The sequence below is a fragment of the Aquarana catesbeiana genome, linkage group LG01, assembly GCF_042186555.1.
Source record: "Aquarana catesbeiana isolate 2022-GZ linkage group LG01, ASM4218655v1, whole genome shotgun sequence".
In the NCBI taxonomy this organism is placed as follows: domain Eukaryota; kingdom Metazoa; phylum Chordata; class Amphibia; order Anura; family Ranidae; genus Aquarana; species Aquarana catesbeiana.
Window position 1 is genome coordinate 358,734,384 of NC_133324.1, and position 20,449 is coordinate 358,754,832.

At 45.6% G+C, this 20,449-nt stretch overlaps 1 protein-coding gene across 3 annotated transcripts in view; it reads left to right on the forward strand.

Annotated features, from left to right (window-relative positions):
• Positions 1-20,016, forward strand: part of SHC3 (SHC adaptor protein 3) — a 184,015-nt gene extending 163,999 nt beyond the window's left edge. For all 3 annotated transcript variants that reach the window (XM_073632953.1, XM_073632954.1, XM_073632952.1), the window contains 3 exons: positions 2,758-2,949; positions 16,786-17,072; positions 18,820-20,016. In XM_073632953.1, the coding sequence (XP_073489054.1) occupies positions 2,758-2,949; positions 16,786-17,072; positions 18,820-18,948 (608 nt within the window). In that variant the 3' untranslated portion in view covers positions 18,949-20,016. The remainder of the gene's footprint in view (positions 1-2,757; positions 2,950-16,785; positions 17,073-18,819) is intronic.
• The last annotated feature ends 433 nt before the right edge of the window (positions 20,017-20,449 follow it).

Here is a 20,449-nt window from a genome sequence, read left to right on the forward strand (position 1 = left end):
AGTCAACTTGCATTAAATACAAGTAGTGTACAGAAAGATTAAAACTCCACATATTTTATTGCTGTCTGTGACCTCTGTAGGCTTCATTACTAGTGGTTGTAATAGTCGGCTGTCACTTACCTTCCACATTGCCACACCACGTGGGACACGAACATGATGAATCAAAATTGTTCATTTGAAAGGCTTATATGCAAGTTCTTGCCATAAAAAGTGTATGGAGACCTGGGTCCTGCCCCAGTTTTAAAAACTGACGTTTTTTCAGGAGCAGTGATTTTAATAATGCTTAAAGTGAAACAATAAAAATAAAATATTCCTTTAAATATCATGCCTGGGGGGTCTCCTTAGTCTGCCTACTGCCTGTAAAGTAGCGCCTCTTTCCCATGTTCATAACAGTACTGCAGCAAAATTACATTTCTAAAGGAAAAAATGTCATTTAAAATTGCTTGTGGCTGTAATGTATTGTCGGATCCCGGCAAATATAAATAAAAACCATTGAAAGAAACGGCGTGAGTCCCCCCCCCCCCAGTCCATTACCAGGCCCTTTGGGTCTGGTATGAATATTAAGGGGAACCCCTTGCCAAAATTTAAAAAAAATGACGTGGGGGTCCCCCCAAAATTCATACCAGGCCCTTCAGGTCTGGTATGGATTTTAAGGGGAACCCCCCGCCAAAAAAAAAAAAATGGCGTGGGGGTCCCTCTCAAAATCCATACCAGGCCATTCAGGTCTGGTATGGATTTGGAGGGGAACCCTGCGACAAAAAAAAAAAAGAAATAGTGTTGGGTCCCCCCAAAATCCATACCAGACCCTTATATGAGCAAGCAACCTGGCAGGCAACAGGAAAGGGGGGGCAACAGAGTGCCCCCCCTCCTGAACCGTACTAGGCCACATGCCCTCAACATAGGGAGGGTGCTTTGCGGTCCCCCAAAACAACTTGTCCCCATAGGGACAAGGGCCTCTTCCCCACCACCCTTGCCTGGTGGTTGTGGGGGTCTGCGGGCGGGGGGGCTTATCGGAATCTGGAAGCCCCCTTTAACAAGGGGACCCCCAGATCCCAGCCCCCCTATGTGAATTGGTACCAGGTACATTGTACCCCTACTCATTCACCAAAAAAGTGTCAAAAAAGTAAAAATGACAGGAGACAATTTTGGACCATTCCTGTGTCAAACCATCTGTACGCATACCTGTGCATACCTATGCACTTTAAGGTTACCCTGACACTGCAAAATCTCAGGAGACAACCCTGCTTTCCCTCCAGCACACAGAAGGTAATTGACAGCATCAGCTGTGCTTGTTTCCCAATGAGACTGTGTAGGAATGGGGGTGTCTATTCCCTCCACTCAGATTACACTCAGCTCTCATCTCTGTGCTGTGCAGGGTACAATTTATGTAGAAGTGTTTGTTTCATCTCTGTGTATCCCCCAGGGGCCAGGGCCAGCCCTACCATGGGAACCGGTGGGACCATTGGTCCCGGGCAGCAGGTTCTGAGGTGTGGCATATTGACGCCCAAGAAGACACTGGTACCGCCCGATCGCTCCGCCCACCTGCCCTGCACTTCTTTGCTCCGCTCTTCTCCTTATCCCACTGTGTGGATGGCCTGGCGCTGCTGCCATTAGAGGTAATGGCAGAGCACTTGCTGCCATACCCGCACAGCTGGCCACCCGCCCATCCTCTCTGTGGCTCCCCCCCATTGTTGCTGACAAGAGAGAGTCAGCTGACAGGCTGACGGCCAACAGCATGAAGGGGGAGGAGCTTTCTGCTGAGACCCCATGATGAAAGAGGGATCGCTATAGGTGCGGCTGACACTTAGAGAAAGTAAGTGCCAGTGCCACTAATCCCATCTCCACCACCCCTGCCTGTGTCTAACCCCCCGCCACCCCTGCCTGTGTCTCTGTGTCTAACCCCCCCCGCCACCCCTTCCTGTGTCTAACCCCCTCCCTACCACCCCTGCCTGTGTCTAACCCCCTCCCTTCCAGCCCCGCCTGTGTCTAACCCCCTACCACCCCTGCCTGTGTCTAATCCCCTCCTTACCACCCCTGCCTGTGTCTAACCCCGTCACTAACCCCCCTGCCTGTGTCTAACCCCCCTACCACCCTTGTCTGTGTCTAACCCCCTCCCTACCACCCCGGCCTGTGTCTAACCCTTTCCCTACCACCCCTGCCTGTGTCTAACCCCCTCTCTACCACCCCTGCCTGTGTGTAACCCCCTCTATACCACCCCTTTCTGTGTCTAAAACCCCCCCACCCCCTCACCACCACTGCCACTGCCTCTATCTGAACCCCACCACCACTGTTGCATGTAAATCTGACTTGCCGATAAATTTAATTTTGGTTTTAATTGTTATGATTTAAAATAATGAATGTGGGGGCCTTTTGGTGGGAGTGATTTTTTTTTTTTGGGGGGGGGCAGCATTTTATTCCTGAGCCCAGGCAGCACAATGTCTTGGGCCGGCCCTGCCAGGGGCTAGTCACTTTGGTGAGTATATGTAAGAGTTAACAAACACTGTAAATACATTAATATAAAACTACTTGGATATACTGTATTTATCATTAGAAGCAAACTCTAACTATGTTCTGGATGATCTCACATCATTGCTTCCCATGGAGTGAACCTGTGCTCATTGCCTGATTACTGTATGTTTAGCAGGTATAGTTTTTTTCTTTTTAAAAAAATGCAACTAGTATAAGTTTTTAAAGCAAACCAATAGCTTCCTGAGCTACTGATATGATACTAATAAAAGGCTTTGCATTATATTTTAGCTTCATTAGACATTTACAGCGTTCCAGAAAGGAAATCAGCAAGTCAGACAAGCAATGCACCTACATATGTCAATACACAGCACATCAATAAGAAGGCACTGGGGGCGCTTCAAAGGAGCATGGATTCTGCATTCTGTGGATCTGTTGACAGTTGCAAGGACTTCAGCCCAAGAATGGATCTGTTTGACATGAGTAAGAAATTGAAAATGCTGTTGTGGTTAGGGATGCTAGGGATTAGACAGCGCGTTTCTCAGTATGCAGTCAGTATGCATTGTAAGCATGACTTTAGTAAAGATACAATATGTTCTATTCACAATTTAAAGTGTATGTCGGACATTTTTTTTGTTTTAGATGTGGAGAGTGGAGAAAGAGTGGAAATGCTGTTGGGCAATGTTAGAAACATTTTCCTTCTGTCCCACTAAGGTTCCATGCATGGGGCGTGTCCAAGATGGCGATGGGAGCGGACGTGTTTTAGAGCTGCTCCTCCATCTGAATCTCTTATCCTGTGTAAACGCGGTGCAGGGAGACTCTCACCCGCCTTGTCTGGCGCTCCTGGCTGCCCGGATTGGACTGCCCATGCCCAGATACAGATGGGGTGGCTCCTCTCGGAAGCAAAGCAAGAAAGGGAACTCTCTGCATGTCGAGGATAAGGCCGCCGCCATAACCCTCACTACTATGGCCTCTCAGACAGAGGAGGTGAGTCACGCAGCTGCAGCTCCTGCGGCTCCTCTGAAGCACACAGCCCTCATGGAGGCTATCAATGCCTGCAAAACGGCCCTGACAGGGAAAATGGACCATGTATACACTGAACTGGGGTTGATTAGGAGAGACATTGACACCTTTAGGGGTCAGGTGACTGAGGTGGAGCAGCATGTATCCTCGGCTGAGGATATACAGCGGGAACACACGGCAGATCTCCATACTCTGAAAATTAAAGTGAAACACTTGGAATCGAGGGCTGAAGATGCTGAAAATCGTAATAGACACAATAATCTGCACATACTGGGGCTGCCTGAGGGAGCGGAGGGCAATTAAACTACTCTTTTTACTGAAACACTGCTGCGCTCTGTCCTGCCTCGGGCCTCATTCTCCTGCCACTTTGTGGTGGAGCGTGCCCACCGTGTCCCCCCTGTCAGGGGGCCTCAGGGAGTGCCCCAGCGCACCTGTATATTTAAACTACTGAACTTTCGTGATCGCGACCTGATCCAGCGAGAGGCAAGAAATATGGATGAGCTGAAATATGAAAACCCTAAGCTCCTTATATTTCCGGACTATTCCATTGAACAACCCCTACGGAAGTAATTCGACCATGTTCGCACCCGCCTGCATGCTAAAAGTTTCAAGTATAGTATGCTTTTCCCGGCAAAACGAGTTCAAGCAGGTGTGCTTCTTCACATCGCCTGAGGAGGCGTCCTCCTTGCTGGATACGATTCGGCGGCAGATGATTGCCTTGTCTTACCTCACTATGATGCTTCTTTTTGGTGCCACTTGGTATTTCTGGTGGTGAGGCTCTGTTTCTCCCCTGAGACTGGGATTACTCTGGAGGGGGGACTGCTATTCTCAACCTCACCAAGCCCTCGAGGGGAACAGGCCCACACTCTCCTAAGTTTATCTGATCCTGTTTGCCCAAGTGTGCCTGTCTACTGGTGACTTTCCAGCTATTGCTGCATTTTTGCTTTTGAGCTCCCTGTTCCCTTCTGGGGCCCACACTATACTCAGGATGCTCCTGCTGACTGTAATAAGTTGTGTATCCCCTGCTTGCTGGGTGACCTGCAAATCATTTATAATCCGGATGACCCTAGCTGTTATGGGTTAGCAGACGTACTGTATGTACTGTATGCCTCTTGCACACGTTGTCTCGACTGCATTGTGACTTGCCGTGTTTATGTTGGGAAGATATGCCGCTCTCAGTTTTGGGGGGGTTGGCCGGGTGGGGGGATAGTTTTTTTTGGTTATTGTTTTATTGTTTTGTATAACTATGTATGTGTGACATATTAGGCAATTTAACTTGTGGCATTTTGCTGGGTGCTCTTGCTCCATCTGGGTCCATCTTGTGATGTAATTTTTCATACTCCTATGATTTTATCCCCCCCCCCTTCCCTTCCCTTCCCTTCCCTCCCCTTCCCTCCCTTCCCCTTCCCTTCCCTTCCCTTCCCTTCCCTCCCTTTCCCTTCCCTTCCCTCCCCTTTCCTTCCCTTCCTTCCCCTCCCCTTCCCTCTTAGGGTATTAAGGTGGCTGTGATTGTCGTGATGCTTGCCCTGCCTGTAGTTATGTATTGGATGCAACACTCATTAGTAGATTCACTTGATCTCTTGTCTCCCGTTTGACTTTATGCTTTCATGTATTGACTGTGCACTGTGCCAATGTTAATGTGTACATTTTCGAATAAACTCTATTTCTGTTAAAAAAAAAAAAAAAGGTTCCATGCACACTGGCTTAAAAATCGCTGCTTCTATAGGAGTTTTGTGTTTTTCCTATAGCAGCTGCTCAATGTTAGCCTATGTGTCCATGAACATTATGATGATTAGAGGAAAATTTTAGGCTCAGCACTTAGAGGCAGGAAAAACCCCTTCTGGTTTGCATTTTTGATTGGAGCTTTCTGGCATAAATAGGCTAAACCGTATATGAGTGTTTTTTTTCTGCAAAGGGAACTTGTGTTGTTTTTAAGCCCAGTGTGTATGGAGCCTTGGGTTGCCCGTAGATTAATCACTTTTTCTTTTGTTCAACCAGCAGGTTAAATGAAAAGAAAAAAGACCAGATTCCCCTGTCCATACAGTCAATGCAGATGAGGCAATCTTCCCTGCTGCAACATTGTATTCTGACAGTGAGGAGACTTCTCCACCATCAGAATACACTAATCAGCATTGAACGAGGGATTCTGTGGGAATCGCAATATTTTTTTCCTTCAACTCATCGTTAAAGGAAGGAAAATTGGTAAACATGTAACTTGCTTAAGTGCCAGCAGACTAAGATTGATCATCACTGAGCAGTTAGCCCTATACACATACACAAATGGTAGCAGCCACCACATGTTTTGCTAGAAACATGCAACATTCACCGCATCCAATGTTATAACTGTGACCTTTAAAAATGTCTATGTCACTCACACCTAGACAGAAATGATAATTATTTCATACTAAGGTAGCTTCTTCTAATGCCACGTACACACGACTGGACTTTCCGTCAGAGTAGACTCTGATGGTCTTTCTGACGGAGTTCCGACGGAGTTTTGCCTACACACGATCACACCAAAATCCGTTCGTTTAGAACGCGATGACGTACGTCGGGACTAGAAAAAGGAAGTTCAATAGCCAGTAGCCAATAGCTGCCCTTGCGTCCTTTTTGGACCGTCGGACTAGCATACAGACGAACGGTTTTCCCGATACGGATTGAGTCCGTCGGAAAGATTTGAAACGTTCTATTTCTAGGTCCGTCAAAATTTTAGAAAGAAAAAGTCCGATGAAGCTCACACACGATCGAAATGTCCAACGGAATGATTTTCTGCCAGAAAGTCCGGTCGTGTGTACGCGGCATAAGAGGCTAAAGTTCTTTAGTTTCTAGTTAAATTTTATATATTATTGTAATGAAAAGGAAAGAAAGTGGTGCAAGAATTATTTACAGAAGGGACATTACAAAACAGACATGAGCAATGGTAAAATAAAAGGGTTCGATAGTGAAAAATACTTAAAGTGATACTAAAGGTAAAATAAAAAATTTGATATACAGTATCTCACAAGTGAGTACACCCCTCACATTTTTGTAAATATTTTGTTATATCTTTTCATGTGACAACACTGAAGAAATGACACTTTGCTACAATGTAAAGTAGTAAGTGTACATGTCATGTGGGCCACGTACCTGAGATGAGACCAAAGTAGTGGGGAGGCCTCCCTTGCACCTCGGGTCCTTGAAGCCTCTGGAGATGGAGATAGAGACTTGGTGGACCCCGAGTGGCACGGGTGCCAGGGGTGCGGAGCACTGTGCAAGCCTTAGTCCAAGATCCGAGCCAAGGTCAAGTCCAGTTTGGCAACGAAGTATAAAAGGGTTAATCAGATGGTTAATCAGAATGGTTGAGATCCAAGCCGGGGTTGATTCCAATCTGGCAGCTGAGTACAAATGGGGCAAAGAAGTAGAATGGTCAAGGTACAAATCCGAGATCAATGTCAAGTAGCAATCAAGAGTAGTCAAATAGGTTTCCAGGTCACAACAAGTTCAGACAAATCACACACTAGCACAGGAACAAGGGGGGACTGAAGATAATCCAGCAATTCGGCAGTGTCTGGGCTGGACTTATATAGGGAAGCTTTAGGTCACTTCCTGTGCGCCTCCTGGGCATTTTCCCGCCTTTTTCCATCAGGTTGAGGTCACTTCCTGTACGCCTCCTGGGAATTTTTCCCGCCTTTTTCCATCAGGTTGAGGTCACTTTCTTTGCGCCTCCTGGGCATTTTCCTGCCTTTTCCATCAGATGTTCTGCGCAGGTGCAGGTTGGTGCACAGAGGTGTCTTTGGCACATGCTCGGTTGGCACGAATCTCCTCTTGCGGCAACGCGCCATTGGTGCATACGTAGTAAGCCCTGGACTCTTACAGTATAGCTTGTATAACAGTATAAATTTGCTGTCCCCTCAAAATAACTAAACATACAGCCATTAATGTCTAAACCGCTAACAACAAAAGTGAGTACACCCCTAACTGAAAATGTGCAAATTGGGCCCAATTAGCCATTTTCCCTGCCCGGTGTCATGTGACTCATTAGTGTTACAAGGTGTCAAGTGTAAATGGGGAGCAGGTGTGTTAAATTTGGTGTTATCGCTCTCACTCTCTCATACTGGTCACTGGAATTTCAACAAGGCAACCCATGGCAAAGAACTCTCTGAGGATCGGAAAAAAAAAGAATTGTTGCTCTAAATAAAGATGGCCTAGGCTATAAGAAGATTGCCAAGACCAGTTTAACAGGACAGGTTCCACTCAGAACAGGCCTCGCCATGGTCGACCAAAGAAGTTAAGTGGACGTGCTCAGCATCATATCCAGAGGTTGTCTTTGGGAAATAGATGTCTGAGTGCTGCCAGCATTGTTGCAGAGGGTGAAGGGGTGGGGGGTCAGCCTGTCACTGCTGAGACCATACGCCGCACACTGCATCAAATTGGTCTGCATGGCTGTCGTTCCAGAAGGATGAAAGATAAAGATAAAGATGATGCACAAGAAAGCCTGCAAACAGTTTGCTGAGGACAAGCAGACTAAGGACATGGATTACTGTAACCATGTCCTGTGGTCTGATGAGACCAAGATAAACTTATTTGGTTCAGATGGTGTCAAGCGTATGTGGCAGCAACCAGGTGAGGAGTACAAAGCCTACAGTCAAGCTTGGTGGTGGGAGTGTCATGGTCTGGGACTGCATGAGTGCTGCCGGCACTGGGGAGCTACAGTTCATTGAGGGAACCATGACTGCCAACATGTACTGTGACATACTGAAGCAGAGCATGATCCCCTCCCTTCGGAGACTGGGCCTCAGGGCAGTATTCCAACATGATAACGACCCCAAACACACCTCCAAGATGACCACTGCTTTGCTAAAGAAGCTGAGGGTAAAGATGATGGACTGGCCAAGCATGTCTCCAGACCTAAACCCTATTGAGCATCTGTGGGGCATCCTCATCCACCAGCTCTGTGATATCATCATGGAGGAGTGGAAGAGGCAACCTGTGAAGCTCTGGTGAACTCCATGCCTAAGGGGGTTAAGGCAGTGCTGGAAAATAATGGTGGTCACACAAAATATTGACACTTTGGGCCCAATTTGGACATTTTCACTTAGGGGTGTACTCACTTTTGTTGCCAGCGGTTTATACATTAATGGCTGTGTGTTGAGTTATTTTGAGGGGACAGCAAATTTACACTGTTTTACAAGTTGTACACTCACTACTTTACAATCTAGCAAAGTGTCATTTCTTCAGTGTTGTCACATGAAAAGTCATAAAATATTTACAAAAATGTGAGGGGTGTACTCACTTTTGTGAGATACTGTACTTACCTTCTTAGTGCAACAATATTGCACAGATCGCACCTTTACCTCTTCTTTGGCAGTCCTCATGCTTGCGTTCGGGGATCTTAGGAAGACGGGTGCTACGGTGGCACCCATGTGTATGTGCACCTGAGCCAGGCTGTGTGCATCCACAGACCTACACAGCACCAGTAAACCATGCACACACACCCTCCTCACAGGAGTTTGACAGACAGCAGCAGGAGCCTATGGCAAGGACATGAGCAGAACAGTGCTGCAGCTGGGACAGCACTGAAGTGATGGGTAGGATAGGAAGGGGGGAATTTTTTGCCTTAATGCAGAAAATGCAGAGAATGCATTAAGGTTAAAAAAACACTTTGACTTTTGAATCACTTTAAGTGGAATTTGCTTGGTCTTTGGTCTTGTATTTTAGCTACTCTCCTGTTGCTAGGAAATGCAGTAAAAGAGAAAATTGGTTATGTTTAACAATTTTAAGAACTCCTCTTCTCTTTTGGTATAGAGGGTTTCTATTAGACAGTTTAAAACAAAACTAGTAAAATGTTATACCTAAAGTGCATTTATAAAAATGTGGCCATCTTCTCAAATTTGATTTAAGCTGAACCTGTAGTCTAATTTCAAAATTATTTGAAACAACCCTGGTTTTTCTTGTAATACTTACCCTTCAAGGCCAGGGCTCTGTCCAAATTCTGATCTTCTCCTTCAACAGAGTCTTGTCTTGGTCATAGCCTTTGTACTGGTCATATGACCAGCACCAAAGGGGTAAAGATTCACAAGCGTGAAAGTTGTGATAATGCTGAATTTACTGTCTGATAAGGACAATAGAGGTGGGGGAAATGACTTAGGAAGCTACTTTGCTGAATCAGGAAGATGAGTTGCTAAAATAGGATCTATGTGTGTCATCTGTTTAGCTGTGCAGTATTTAAAATGGGTGTAAAATACAAGATTGGTTGCAGGTAAAACAGGTACATTTAAAGTACTTCAAATGCTTATTTATCTGTTTTCTTTGGAGTTTACTTTAAAATCACTAACCTCAGGATTAGGGATGAGCCGAACACCCCCCGGTTCGGTTCGCACCAGAACCCGCGAACGGACCGAAAGTTCGCACGAACGTTAGAACCCCATTGACGTCTATGGGACTCGAACGTTCGAAATCAAAAGTGCTCATTTTAAAGGCTAATTTGCATGGTATTGTCCTAAAAAGGGTTTGGGGACCCGGGTCCTACCCCAGGGGACATGTATCAATGCAAAAAAAACTTTTAAAAACGGCTGTTTTTTCGGGAGCAGTGATTTTAATGATGCTTAAAGTAAAAAAAAAAAAGTGAAATATTCCTTTAAATATCGTACCTGGGGGGTGTCTATAGTATGCCTGTAAAGTGACGCGTGTTTCCCATGTTTAGAACAGTCCCTGCACCAAATGTCATTTTTAAAGGAAAAAATCTCATTTAAAACTGCTTGCGGGTTTAATGTCATGTCGGGTCATGGCAATATGGATGAAAATCAGTGAGACAAACGGCATGGGTACCCCCCAGTCCATTACCAGTCCCTTTGGGTCTTGTATGGATATTAAGGGGAACCCCGCACCCAAATTAAAATAAGGAAAGGTGTGGGGCCACCAGGCCCTATATACTCTGAACAGCAGTATACAGGCGGTGCAAACAAGACAGGGACTGTAGGTTTGTTGTTAAGTAGAATCTGTTTGTAATTTTGAACATTTTTAACGTGTTTAGCTCCAGCCAAAAAATCTTTTCTAAGCTTTTTGGAAAACATAGGGAAGGGTTATCACCCCTGTGACATTTGTTTTGCTGTCTTTCCTCCTCTTCAGAAGATTTCACCTCACTTTTTTGTCCCAATGAAAAATGTTTTTTGAAAATTTGGGTTTTTTTGTGGAACAAGGATTGGAAAGCATCAGTGGAAAGGAGAACTTGTTTTCCCATATTAACTCTTACAGGAGAGAATTTCCCTTCCTAGGGGTAGATTTCATCTCACTTCCTGTTGTCTCCTTCCGTTTGCAAGTAGGAGTCGTTTGTAAGTTAGATGTTTGAAAGTAGGGTCCTGCCCTATATACTCAGCAGAAATTTGGGCCTTAGGTGTTGCTGTGGCCACAACACTGTAAGCCCTCACAGGGCCCTGCTGTGAAATATTAGATCAAGAATTGTAATTACATGCCCCTGTTGAACAGGAGCTGAAAAATTAGGCCTTAGGCACTGGTGCTGGTGCCACAACACTGCAACCCCTCACAGACACTCTAGTTGGAACGCAGGAACGAGCCCTGCTGCAAATTATTGCTTCAAAAATTGTAATTACACGCCCCTGTTAGACAGGGGCAGAAAAATTGGGCCTTAGGCACTGGTGCTGGTGCCACAACACTGCAACCCCTCACAGACACTCTAGTTGGAACGCAGGAACGAGCCCTGCTGCAAAGTATTGCATCAAAAATTGTAATTACACGCCCCTGTTAGACAGGGGCAGAAAAATTGGGCCTTAGGCACTGGTGCTGGTGCCACAACACTGCAACCCCTCACAGACACTCTAGTTGGAACGCAGGAACGAGCCCTGCTGCAAAGTATTGCATCAAAAATTGTAATTACACGCCCCTGTTAGACAGGGGCAGAAAAATTGGGCCCTAGGCACTGGTGCTGGTGCCACAACACTGCAACCCCTCACAGACACTCTAGTTGGAATGCAGGAACGAGCCCTGCTGCAAAGTATTACATCAAAAATTGTAATTACACGCCCCTGTTAAACAGGGGCTGAAAAATTGTGCCTTAGGCACTGGTGGTGGCGCCCAGAACCAAAAATGTTCTTACAAGCTATCAGCGTGATGATTGAGGAGGAAGAGGATAATTACTCAGGGATAGTCACTCAGCATCAGCATAGGCAGTCTTTGAAGGGATCTGAGATTTCAAAAAAAATTATTCGGTTACATCAGCATCAGGTGCTTGGTAGCTGGTGGTGATCCAAGACTCATTCATTTTTATGAAGGTCAGCCGATCGACCGAGTCGGTGGACAGACGCACCCTGTGATCGGTTACCACGCCTCCAGCAGCACTGAATGTGCGTTCCGAAAGAACGCTGGATGCAGGACAGGCCAGTAGCTCAATTGCATACTGTGCAAGCTCTGGCCAGTGATCCATCCTCAAGACCCAGTAACCCAGAGGATTTTCGGTGGGAAAGGTGTCCAAGTCTGATCTTGCCCCTAGGTATTCCTGCACCATGTAAAACAGACGCTGGCGATGGTTGCTGGAACCGATCATACCTTGGGGCTGCGGACCAAAAAATTGTCTGAACGCATCGGTCAGACGGCCACCTTCTCCACCGCTCCTTCTTTGACTGACCGAAGCCTCAGCAACACGTTGTCCAGAAACAGGAGTTTGTAACCTCCCAGTCTCTGGGAACGCGTTGCACAGACCTTTCTGCAAGGCCTCCCGAAGATGTTTCATCCTCTGCTCCCTCTGCGATGGCAAGATAAGGTCCGCAACCTTACCCTTGTAACGTGGATCAAGGAGGGTTGCCAGCCAGTATTGGTCCTTCTCCTTGATACCACGAATACGAGGATCCTTACGCAGGCTTTGCAGGATCAGGGAGGCCATGCAGCGTAGGTTTGCTGAGGCATTCGGTCCGGAGTCCTCTGGGTCACTAAGAACGACATGGTCCGCAGCCACCTCCTCCCAGCCACGTACAAGTCCATGTGTTTCTTGGGACTGATCCCTTAAAGACTGCTGCTGATGCTGAGTGCCAGGCTCCACCTCCATACTGACACAATCTTCCTCCTCCTCCTCTTCCTCCTCGTCCTCTTCCTGTGTGATCGGCGGGCACGCAGGAACACTGTCTGGATAAAGGGGGCCTTGAGAGCTAAGGAAGTCCTCCTCTTCCTGCCTCTGTTCTGCCTCAAGTGCCCTGTCCATTATTCCACGCAGCGTGTGCTCCAACAGGTGGACAAGGGGGACAGTGTCACTGATGCATGCACTGTCACTGCTCACCATCCTCGTGGCCTCCTCGAATGGTGACAGGACAGTGCATGCATCCCTGATCATGGCCCACTGGCGTGGGGAAAAAAAACCAAGCTCCCCTGACCCTGTCCTGGTGCCATAGTCGCACAGGTACTCATTGATGGCCCTCTGCTGCGTGTGCAGCCGCTGCAGCATGGCCAACGTTGAGTTCCACCTGGTGGGCATGTCACAGATTAGGCGGTTCTTGGGCAGGTTAAACTCCTTTTGGAGGTCCGTCAGCCGAGCACTGGCATTATATGACCGGCGGAAATGCACACAGACTTTCCTGGCCTGCCTCAGGACATCCTGTAAGCCCGGGTACCTGCCCAAGAACCGCTGCACCACCAAGTTAAGGACGTGAGCCAAACAGGGCACATGGGTCATTTGTCCCTGTCGGAGGGCAGAGAGGAGGTTGGTGCCATTGTCGCAAACCACCATTCCTGCCTTAAGTTGGCGTGGCGTCAACCACCTCTGAACCTGCCCCTGCAGAGCTGACAGAACCTCTGCCCCAGTGTGGCTCCTGTCCCCCAAGCACACCAGCTCAAGCACCGCATGGCATCTTTTGGCCTGCGTACTTGCGTAGCCCCTTGAACGCCTACGGAGCACCGCTGGTTCCGAGGAAGAGGCCATGGAGGAAGAAGAAGAGGAGGGGGTGGAGGAGAGAGGTGTGTCACAATCAGCATTTTGGAGGCGTGGTGGCGGAACAACCTCCAACACTACTGCACCTTGTCCTGCATCCTTCCCAGCTGCCAGCAGAGTCACCCAATGCGCCGTGAAACTTAGGTAACGTCCCTGTCCATGCCTGCTGGACCATGAGTCAGCGGTAATATGCACCTTACCGCTGACCGCCCTGTCCAGCGAGGCATGGACATTGCCTTCCACATGCCGGTAGAGAGCCGGAATCGCCTTCCGTGAGAAAAAGTGGCGTTTGGGTACCTGCCACTGAGGAACCGCACATTCCACAAACTCACGGAAGGGGGCAGAGTCTACCAACTGAAAAGGCAGCAGTTGAAGTGCTAGCAATTTTGCCAAGCTAGCATTCAACCGCTGGGCATGTGGATGGCTGGGAGCAAACTTCTTTCGGCGGTGCAGCAGCTGGGGCAGGGAAATTTGCCTGGTACAATCTGACGTCGGTGTACCAAAAGCAGATTGCCCACAAGTACTTGGCTGTGACACACCTAATTCTACACCTTCATTCCTCTCACTGCAGGTCTCAGAGAGGACTGAAGGTCTAGTGGGGTTGGAAATCTCAGCTGATGAGGAGCAAGGAGAGATCCTCTTTGTTCTTTGGTGTGGGTCTTTTAGATACGCTTGCCAACGAACTGCATGGCAGGTCAACATATGTCTGGTCAAGCATGTGGTACCCAAGCGGGAGATATTTTGGCCACGCGAGATACGCTTGAGACATATGTTGCAAATAGCAGCGGTGCGATCTGATGCACTCGTCTCAAAAAAGGCCCACACCAAAGAACTTTTTGAATAACGCGCAGAGACTGCAGCGCCCTGCACATGTGGAGCTTTGGGGTGTGATGCAGTCAATGTGCTGCCCTTAGGCTGGCCCCTGGAGGGCATCCTGCCTCGTTGGTGATGTGCTGCCGCCTCCTCCTCCTCCTCCTCCTCCTCCTCCTCCTCCTCCTCTCTCCTATCAGGCACCCACGTTGAGTCAGTGACCTCATCATCCCCTCCCTCCTCATCACTGGAGCAAACCTGGCAGTATGCTGCAGCAGGGGGAGCATGACTGCCAGATTGCTGTCCTTCTTGGGCACCCCCTCTGTCCGCGCTCATGTTACTGCCTTCATCGAGCTCAGTATCGTCATCAGAGCCTTCCAAACGCTGGGCATCCTCCTGGAGCATGTACCCAACACTGTGGTCAAACAGTTCGAGGGAATCCTCATGAGGACATGGTGGAGCTAGGGAAGGAGTCACTGATGACATTGAGCTGAGGGAAGAGGCCGCTGCTTTGCCAGACAAAGCACCCTGGGCATGGGTGAGAGAGGATGAGGAGGATGAGGACGGCTTGGTCATCCACTCGACCAAGTCTTCCGCATGTTGCGGCTCAACATGGCCAGCTGCCGAAAAAAAGGCCAAGCGTGTCCCATGGCCACGTGCTGATGAGGATGCACCGTCTCCACGACCAGCACTAGACACAGAGCCTGCTTGCCCTCTCTTATTGGCTTGTGACTGTCTGCCTCTCCTTCTTGGCCTTCCAGACATACTAATGGCCTGTAGCTGCACTAAGCTGGGATAGAACACCTGTAATTTTCTTCAAGTAGCTTTATATACTGTAACCAGACAAGCCTGCCTGTCAGTAGGAAGATAACAGGAACGGATCTAGCTGAACACTGTGAGCAGGACGCACTGTACTAAATGTAAATAGTCTAGCTGCCTGACCGTGGTACTAATAGGATCAAATAGAACACCTGTAATTTTCTTCAGGTAGCTTTATATACTGTAACCAGACAAGCCTGCCTGTCAGTAGGAAGATAACAGGAACGGATCTAGCTGTACACTGTGAGCAGGACGCACTGTACTAAATGTAAATAGTCTAGCTGCCTGACCGTGGTACTAATAGGATCAAATAGAACACCTGTAATTTTCTTCAGGTAGCTTTATATACTGTAACCAGACAAGCCTGCCTGTCAGTAGGAAGATAACAGGAACGGATCTAGCTGTACACTGTGAGCAGGACGCACTGTACTAAATGTAAATAGTCTAGCTGCCTGACCGTGGTACTAATAGGATCAAATAGAACACCTGTAATTTTCTTCAGGTAGCTTTATATACTGTAACCAGACAAGCCTGCCTGTCAGTAGGAAGATAACAGGAACGGATCTAGCTGAACACTGTGAGCAGGACACACTGTACTAAATGTAAATAGTCTAGCTGCCTGACCGTGGTACTAATAGGATCAAATAGAACACCTGTAATTTTCTTCAGGTAGCTTTATATACTGTAACCAGACAAGCCTGCCGGTCAGTAGGAATTTAACAGGAACGGATCTAGCTGAACACTGTGAGCAGGACGCACTGCACTAAATGTAAATAGCAGGAACGGATCTAGCTGAACACTGTGAGCAGGACGCACTGCACTAAATGTAAATAGTCTAGAAGATAACAGGAACGGATCTAGCTGAACACTGTGAGCAGGACGCACTGCATTAAATGTAAATAGTCTAGATAGAAGATAACAGGAACGGATCTAGCTAAACTGAATACAGTGTATATATATATATGCAACACCTGGGATGCATATATATACACAATACACTGTAAGTGCAGCTAACTGACTGACTGTTCTGCCTAATCTATCTAACTCAAATCAAATGACACTGTCTCTCTCTCTCTCTATCTCTCAGCACACCGGAACACACACTACACAGGGCCGCCGTGCAGGCGGCCTTATATAGTGTGGGGTGTGTACTAAATGCCCTGAGCCGTAATTGGCCAAAGCCACCCTGGCTTTGGCCAATTACAGCTCTCTCTACTGACAGCGCTGTGATTGGCCAAGCATGCGGGTCATAGTGCATGCTTGGCCAATCATCAGCCAGCAATGCACTGCGATGCCGCAGTGAATTATGGGCCGTGACGCGCCACACGAATTTAGCGCGAACGGCCCATAACGTTCGCAATTCGGCGAACGATCGAACAGCCGATGTTCGAGTCGAACATGGGTTCGACTCGAACACGAAGCTCATCCCTACTCAGGATGGAGTTAACTGTGCTTTTCATTGAGTTTTTCACTAAAGGAATAGTAAAGGATAGTAATAAAATAATGACTATTTAGATAAAATCATGATTTATCTGTAAAAAGACTTTATAAAGCCTAATGAAATAAAATAACTTCTATACCTTCCTGAACTGAGTCTATAATGTATTTTCTGAATAGAATTACACCCCTTCTGCTGTCATCATCTATGTGCATTTTCCATATTCTATCTCCATTTTGATGAAATATGATATATTTAGATAATACAAGCTATTTTACAATACATTTTTTAAGTTCTGCTTTTAAACATTCTACAGAACCATTTGAAGATGCTTTGAAGAATCAACCGAAGTTAAATAAAGATGCCTCAGTTGACTGCTCCAGCCCACTGCTATCCAGGGCAGCAATATTAACCATCAATGAGGAACTGAAAACAGAATCCTGGTATGTGGGAGAAATGTGCAGGAAAGAAGCAGAGAAACTACTTAAAAGAGATGGAGATTTCCTTGTAAGAAAAAGCATCAATAACCCTGGTTCATATGTGCTAACTGGTATGCACAATGGACAGGCCAAACATCTTCTTCTAGTAGATCCTGAAGGCACTGTAAGTGTCCAAATGTATTTGTAAGTTTTGTGTTGTCCCTTGTTCTGTAAATTAAATCTAGACAGGACTGTGCCTTGATATATTTGTACACGTACATCCTACCTAGGTGCGTACACTCTTGAAGTTTGTAATTTTTGCATAGGAGTGGAGCTTGAGCCATGATTGATCTGCTGGATGTTCAAAACACCATTAACATACACTAAGCATGTCTTTTCATGTATGTGTCTTTTCTTAGGATGCTAAGTACATATCATTCCTCAGGAGAACATTGCATAATGCCAGACTATAGGGATCTCTGCAGCACGAGAAGCTGTAAATACACTGGGAAGCCCACTGACTTACTGGGGTATATTATAAAGCAGTCAATCTGACATTCATCAAACATTAACTGCAGGTGCATCTTTAATTGTTTTAATTGACAGTGATTGAGTCACTATAACTGCTTTATAAATATGCCCTAAATTGATTCTAGTTCCATGACTACTGAATTGTGTAATCTGTTTTGGTAAAAAATGTTGCGGTTATGTTTGTCAACTGCATTCGCACTTATTAAAGCCTAGGTGCAGCCAAAATAAAAATCACAAAAACCAGAACAAGGGAAATAACTAGGGATGCACCGATACCTGATTTTTAAGAGCGAGTACGAGTATCGGTACTTTTGCTCAAGTACTTGCTAATACCAATTAACGATACTGTGTGGTGTGATTTGAGTCCATAGAAAATGAATGGACTCAAATCGCAGCGCAACGAATCACATGTGATTTGAACAGGAATGCGGTGCCTATCCTGTCCGAATCACATGGGGTTTCCCGTACCGCTCCTGTGTGAACCCAGGCTGAAGTCACTATGACAAGCCTGGGTTCACACAGGAGCGATGCGGGATAGGCACCGCATTCCTGTTCATATCACATCTTTGCAGTGCAATTTGAGCCCATTCATTTTGTATGGGCGCTAATCGCACCGCAAAGGTATCAGTTTTAGGTATCGGAGCATTTGCACGAGTACAAGTACTCATGCAAATGCTTAGTATCGGCAGCAATACCGCTATCGGTATCGGTGCAACCCTAGAAATAACTTATAGTCATTAGACCATGTCACCTGTGCTGATGCCTCTTCTGTTAGATGAAATCCTCCTCTGTTCACCCCCCTTCCCACCACCATAATCTTCTGGTGTGGCAAGGGTTAATAGAACTAAGGGGTTTGTCACGGACTCTCATCAAGAGTTCCTGACTATGCCCAACCTTTCTACCCAACTCCGCTTTTCACAAAAGCTGAACTTCAATCAGGAGGCCAGGTACAGGGTCTGGGAATGGTATACCATTGCCATCTGATAGTGACTATCACTCAGAAAACCAGAATGGAACACACAGGATTAATTGCCTATACACCTGAAGATATGAACAGACAGAGTGACAGTACTCATCAAAAAGAGAAGAACAGACAGTTGTAACCAGGATAAACAGGATACACATACAGACAGAAACAAATCAGAATGGTGAGATTTGCACTTAGGATTCGTAGCTTCTAGGTATGCCCATGGCTGGATTTCCGTGATGTGCCCCCCTATGCAATTTTTATTGCACAGCCTCCATGATCACAGATCTTTTAGGCCACATAGATCTTTATACTTTGACTTTGAACCTTTATACTTTAAATACATATCCAAATGCATGTAGAGTATGTGTTAATGACATACAAAATATCATAAAAGTCATCTGTGTCTAATTCTCACATCCTTTTCCTATAGGTCAGAACTAAAGACCGTGTGTTTGATAGCATTGGTCATCTCATCAATCACCACCTGGAAAACCATTTGCCCATTGTATCCTCTGGAAGTGAACTATGTCTGAAGCAGCCTGTGGAGGGAAGGCCTTGATACCACCACTACTTTGATCATACTGGTGTATCTATTCAAAGGCCACACATGTATCATCAGGAGTCAGTGCAATAGGATCGCAGATCTTCTGGGTCAAACCAATGTGCCGAGTGTGTACAAAATGCGGCACTTTTTTGAACCATGATTTTTATAAAATTGTCTGATCCCTTAATGTGAAAATATTATGTGTGTATATATACACTGAAATATGTATATATAGATATAAATATATTTATATTTTTGGAGATTATGGCAAAAGACCAAGACTGGTATGTTTTAATGCTAATAGAATAATAATTGTGGTACTTTAGCTAGACAATGAAAGTAGCATTTTGATTTAAAGGGAACTTGTTATAACGGCTATTATCTGTAACAACTCCCATCCGTGCTTGAGATCACCATTGGCCAGCTATAGGAAGTGGTGCTTATTCTGGGGTGAAGCAGACCTGTATAGCATCACCTGCACCCATCTTGGAAATAGAACTGCTTCAGAGAGCCTCAAGCATTGGATAGGAGCTTTGGATGTGACAATTTACAGCTGTTTTGACAGGTTCCTTTAAAAACGTACAATGCTGCACTCTCTGATCATAGTTTTATTTAATAAGCACAATATAAGGAGACCAACCAGGCAGAAGTTGTGATTTATTCAAATACTGTCTAGTGCTGCAAGATCTTAAAAATCCTTGGAGTTCCCTCCAGCATTTGGTAGAATTAGTTGTATTTATACCAGTGATTGTTTGGAAGAAGCATAAGTATGCACTGTTACATAGTCTAGCAATTAAAAATAAAAAAATCAGTTGTTTGAATTTTTTATAGGATTTTGAATATAACTTGTCTTGAGTTGTAAAATACAACTCCCAGCATTGCATTCTTCGCCAGCATGGTATGCTGGGAAACATAATCCTTCAGCTGCCTAAGCTTGCTCTGGAGTAAAGGGTATCTGTATCCTTTTGTACTACAAATGTTAATTTTGCACTGAACACAACCTGACACAGTGCTGTACATTTATTCAAAAAGCATTTTATCTTTGAAAAAAAAAAAAGAGTGTGTAAAATCTTTACATCTTTTGAGGCATCACTTGAGATGTTCAGATGTTTGGTTTATTGAGTTTCAGGTGTACTGCCGTATGTAATTATTTATAGATATATATATATATATATATTTAAATTAAATGATAATATATTTGATGACATATTTATGTCCCTAGTAATAAATGGTTATTTTTATCTATAAAATCTTGTATACATTCCTAAATAGTTTTATATGTATGTTCCTACAATAATTGAATGAAAAGCATAGCTATTTTTTCATACTTATAATGCGTTCGTATGTAGCATTGACTGCCTTTCAGTAGCAGCATTATGTACTGTAGAATATAAACCAGTTTCTTCCTGTATACTATCATTTACATTCTGATGTTGGTGCATGCTGCATAAAATGTTTGAAATATAAAATTTTGGAATAAGGTGAAAAGGCAAGATCTGTACTTGGATTTTTTTTT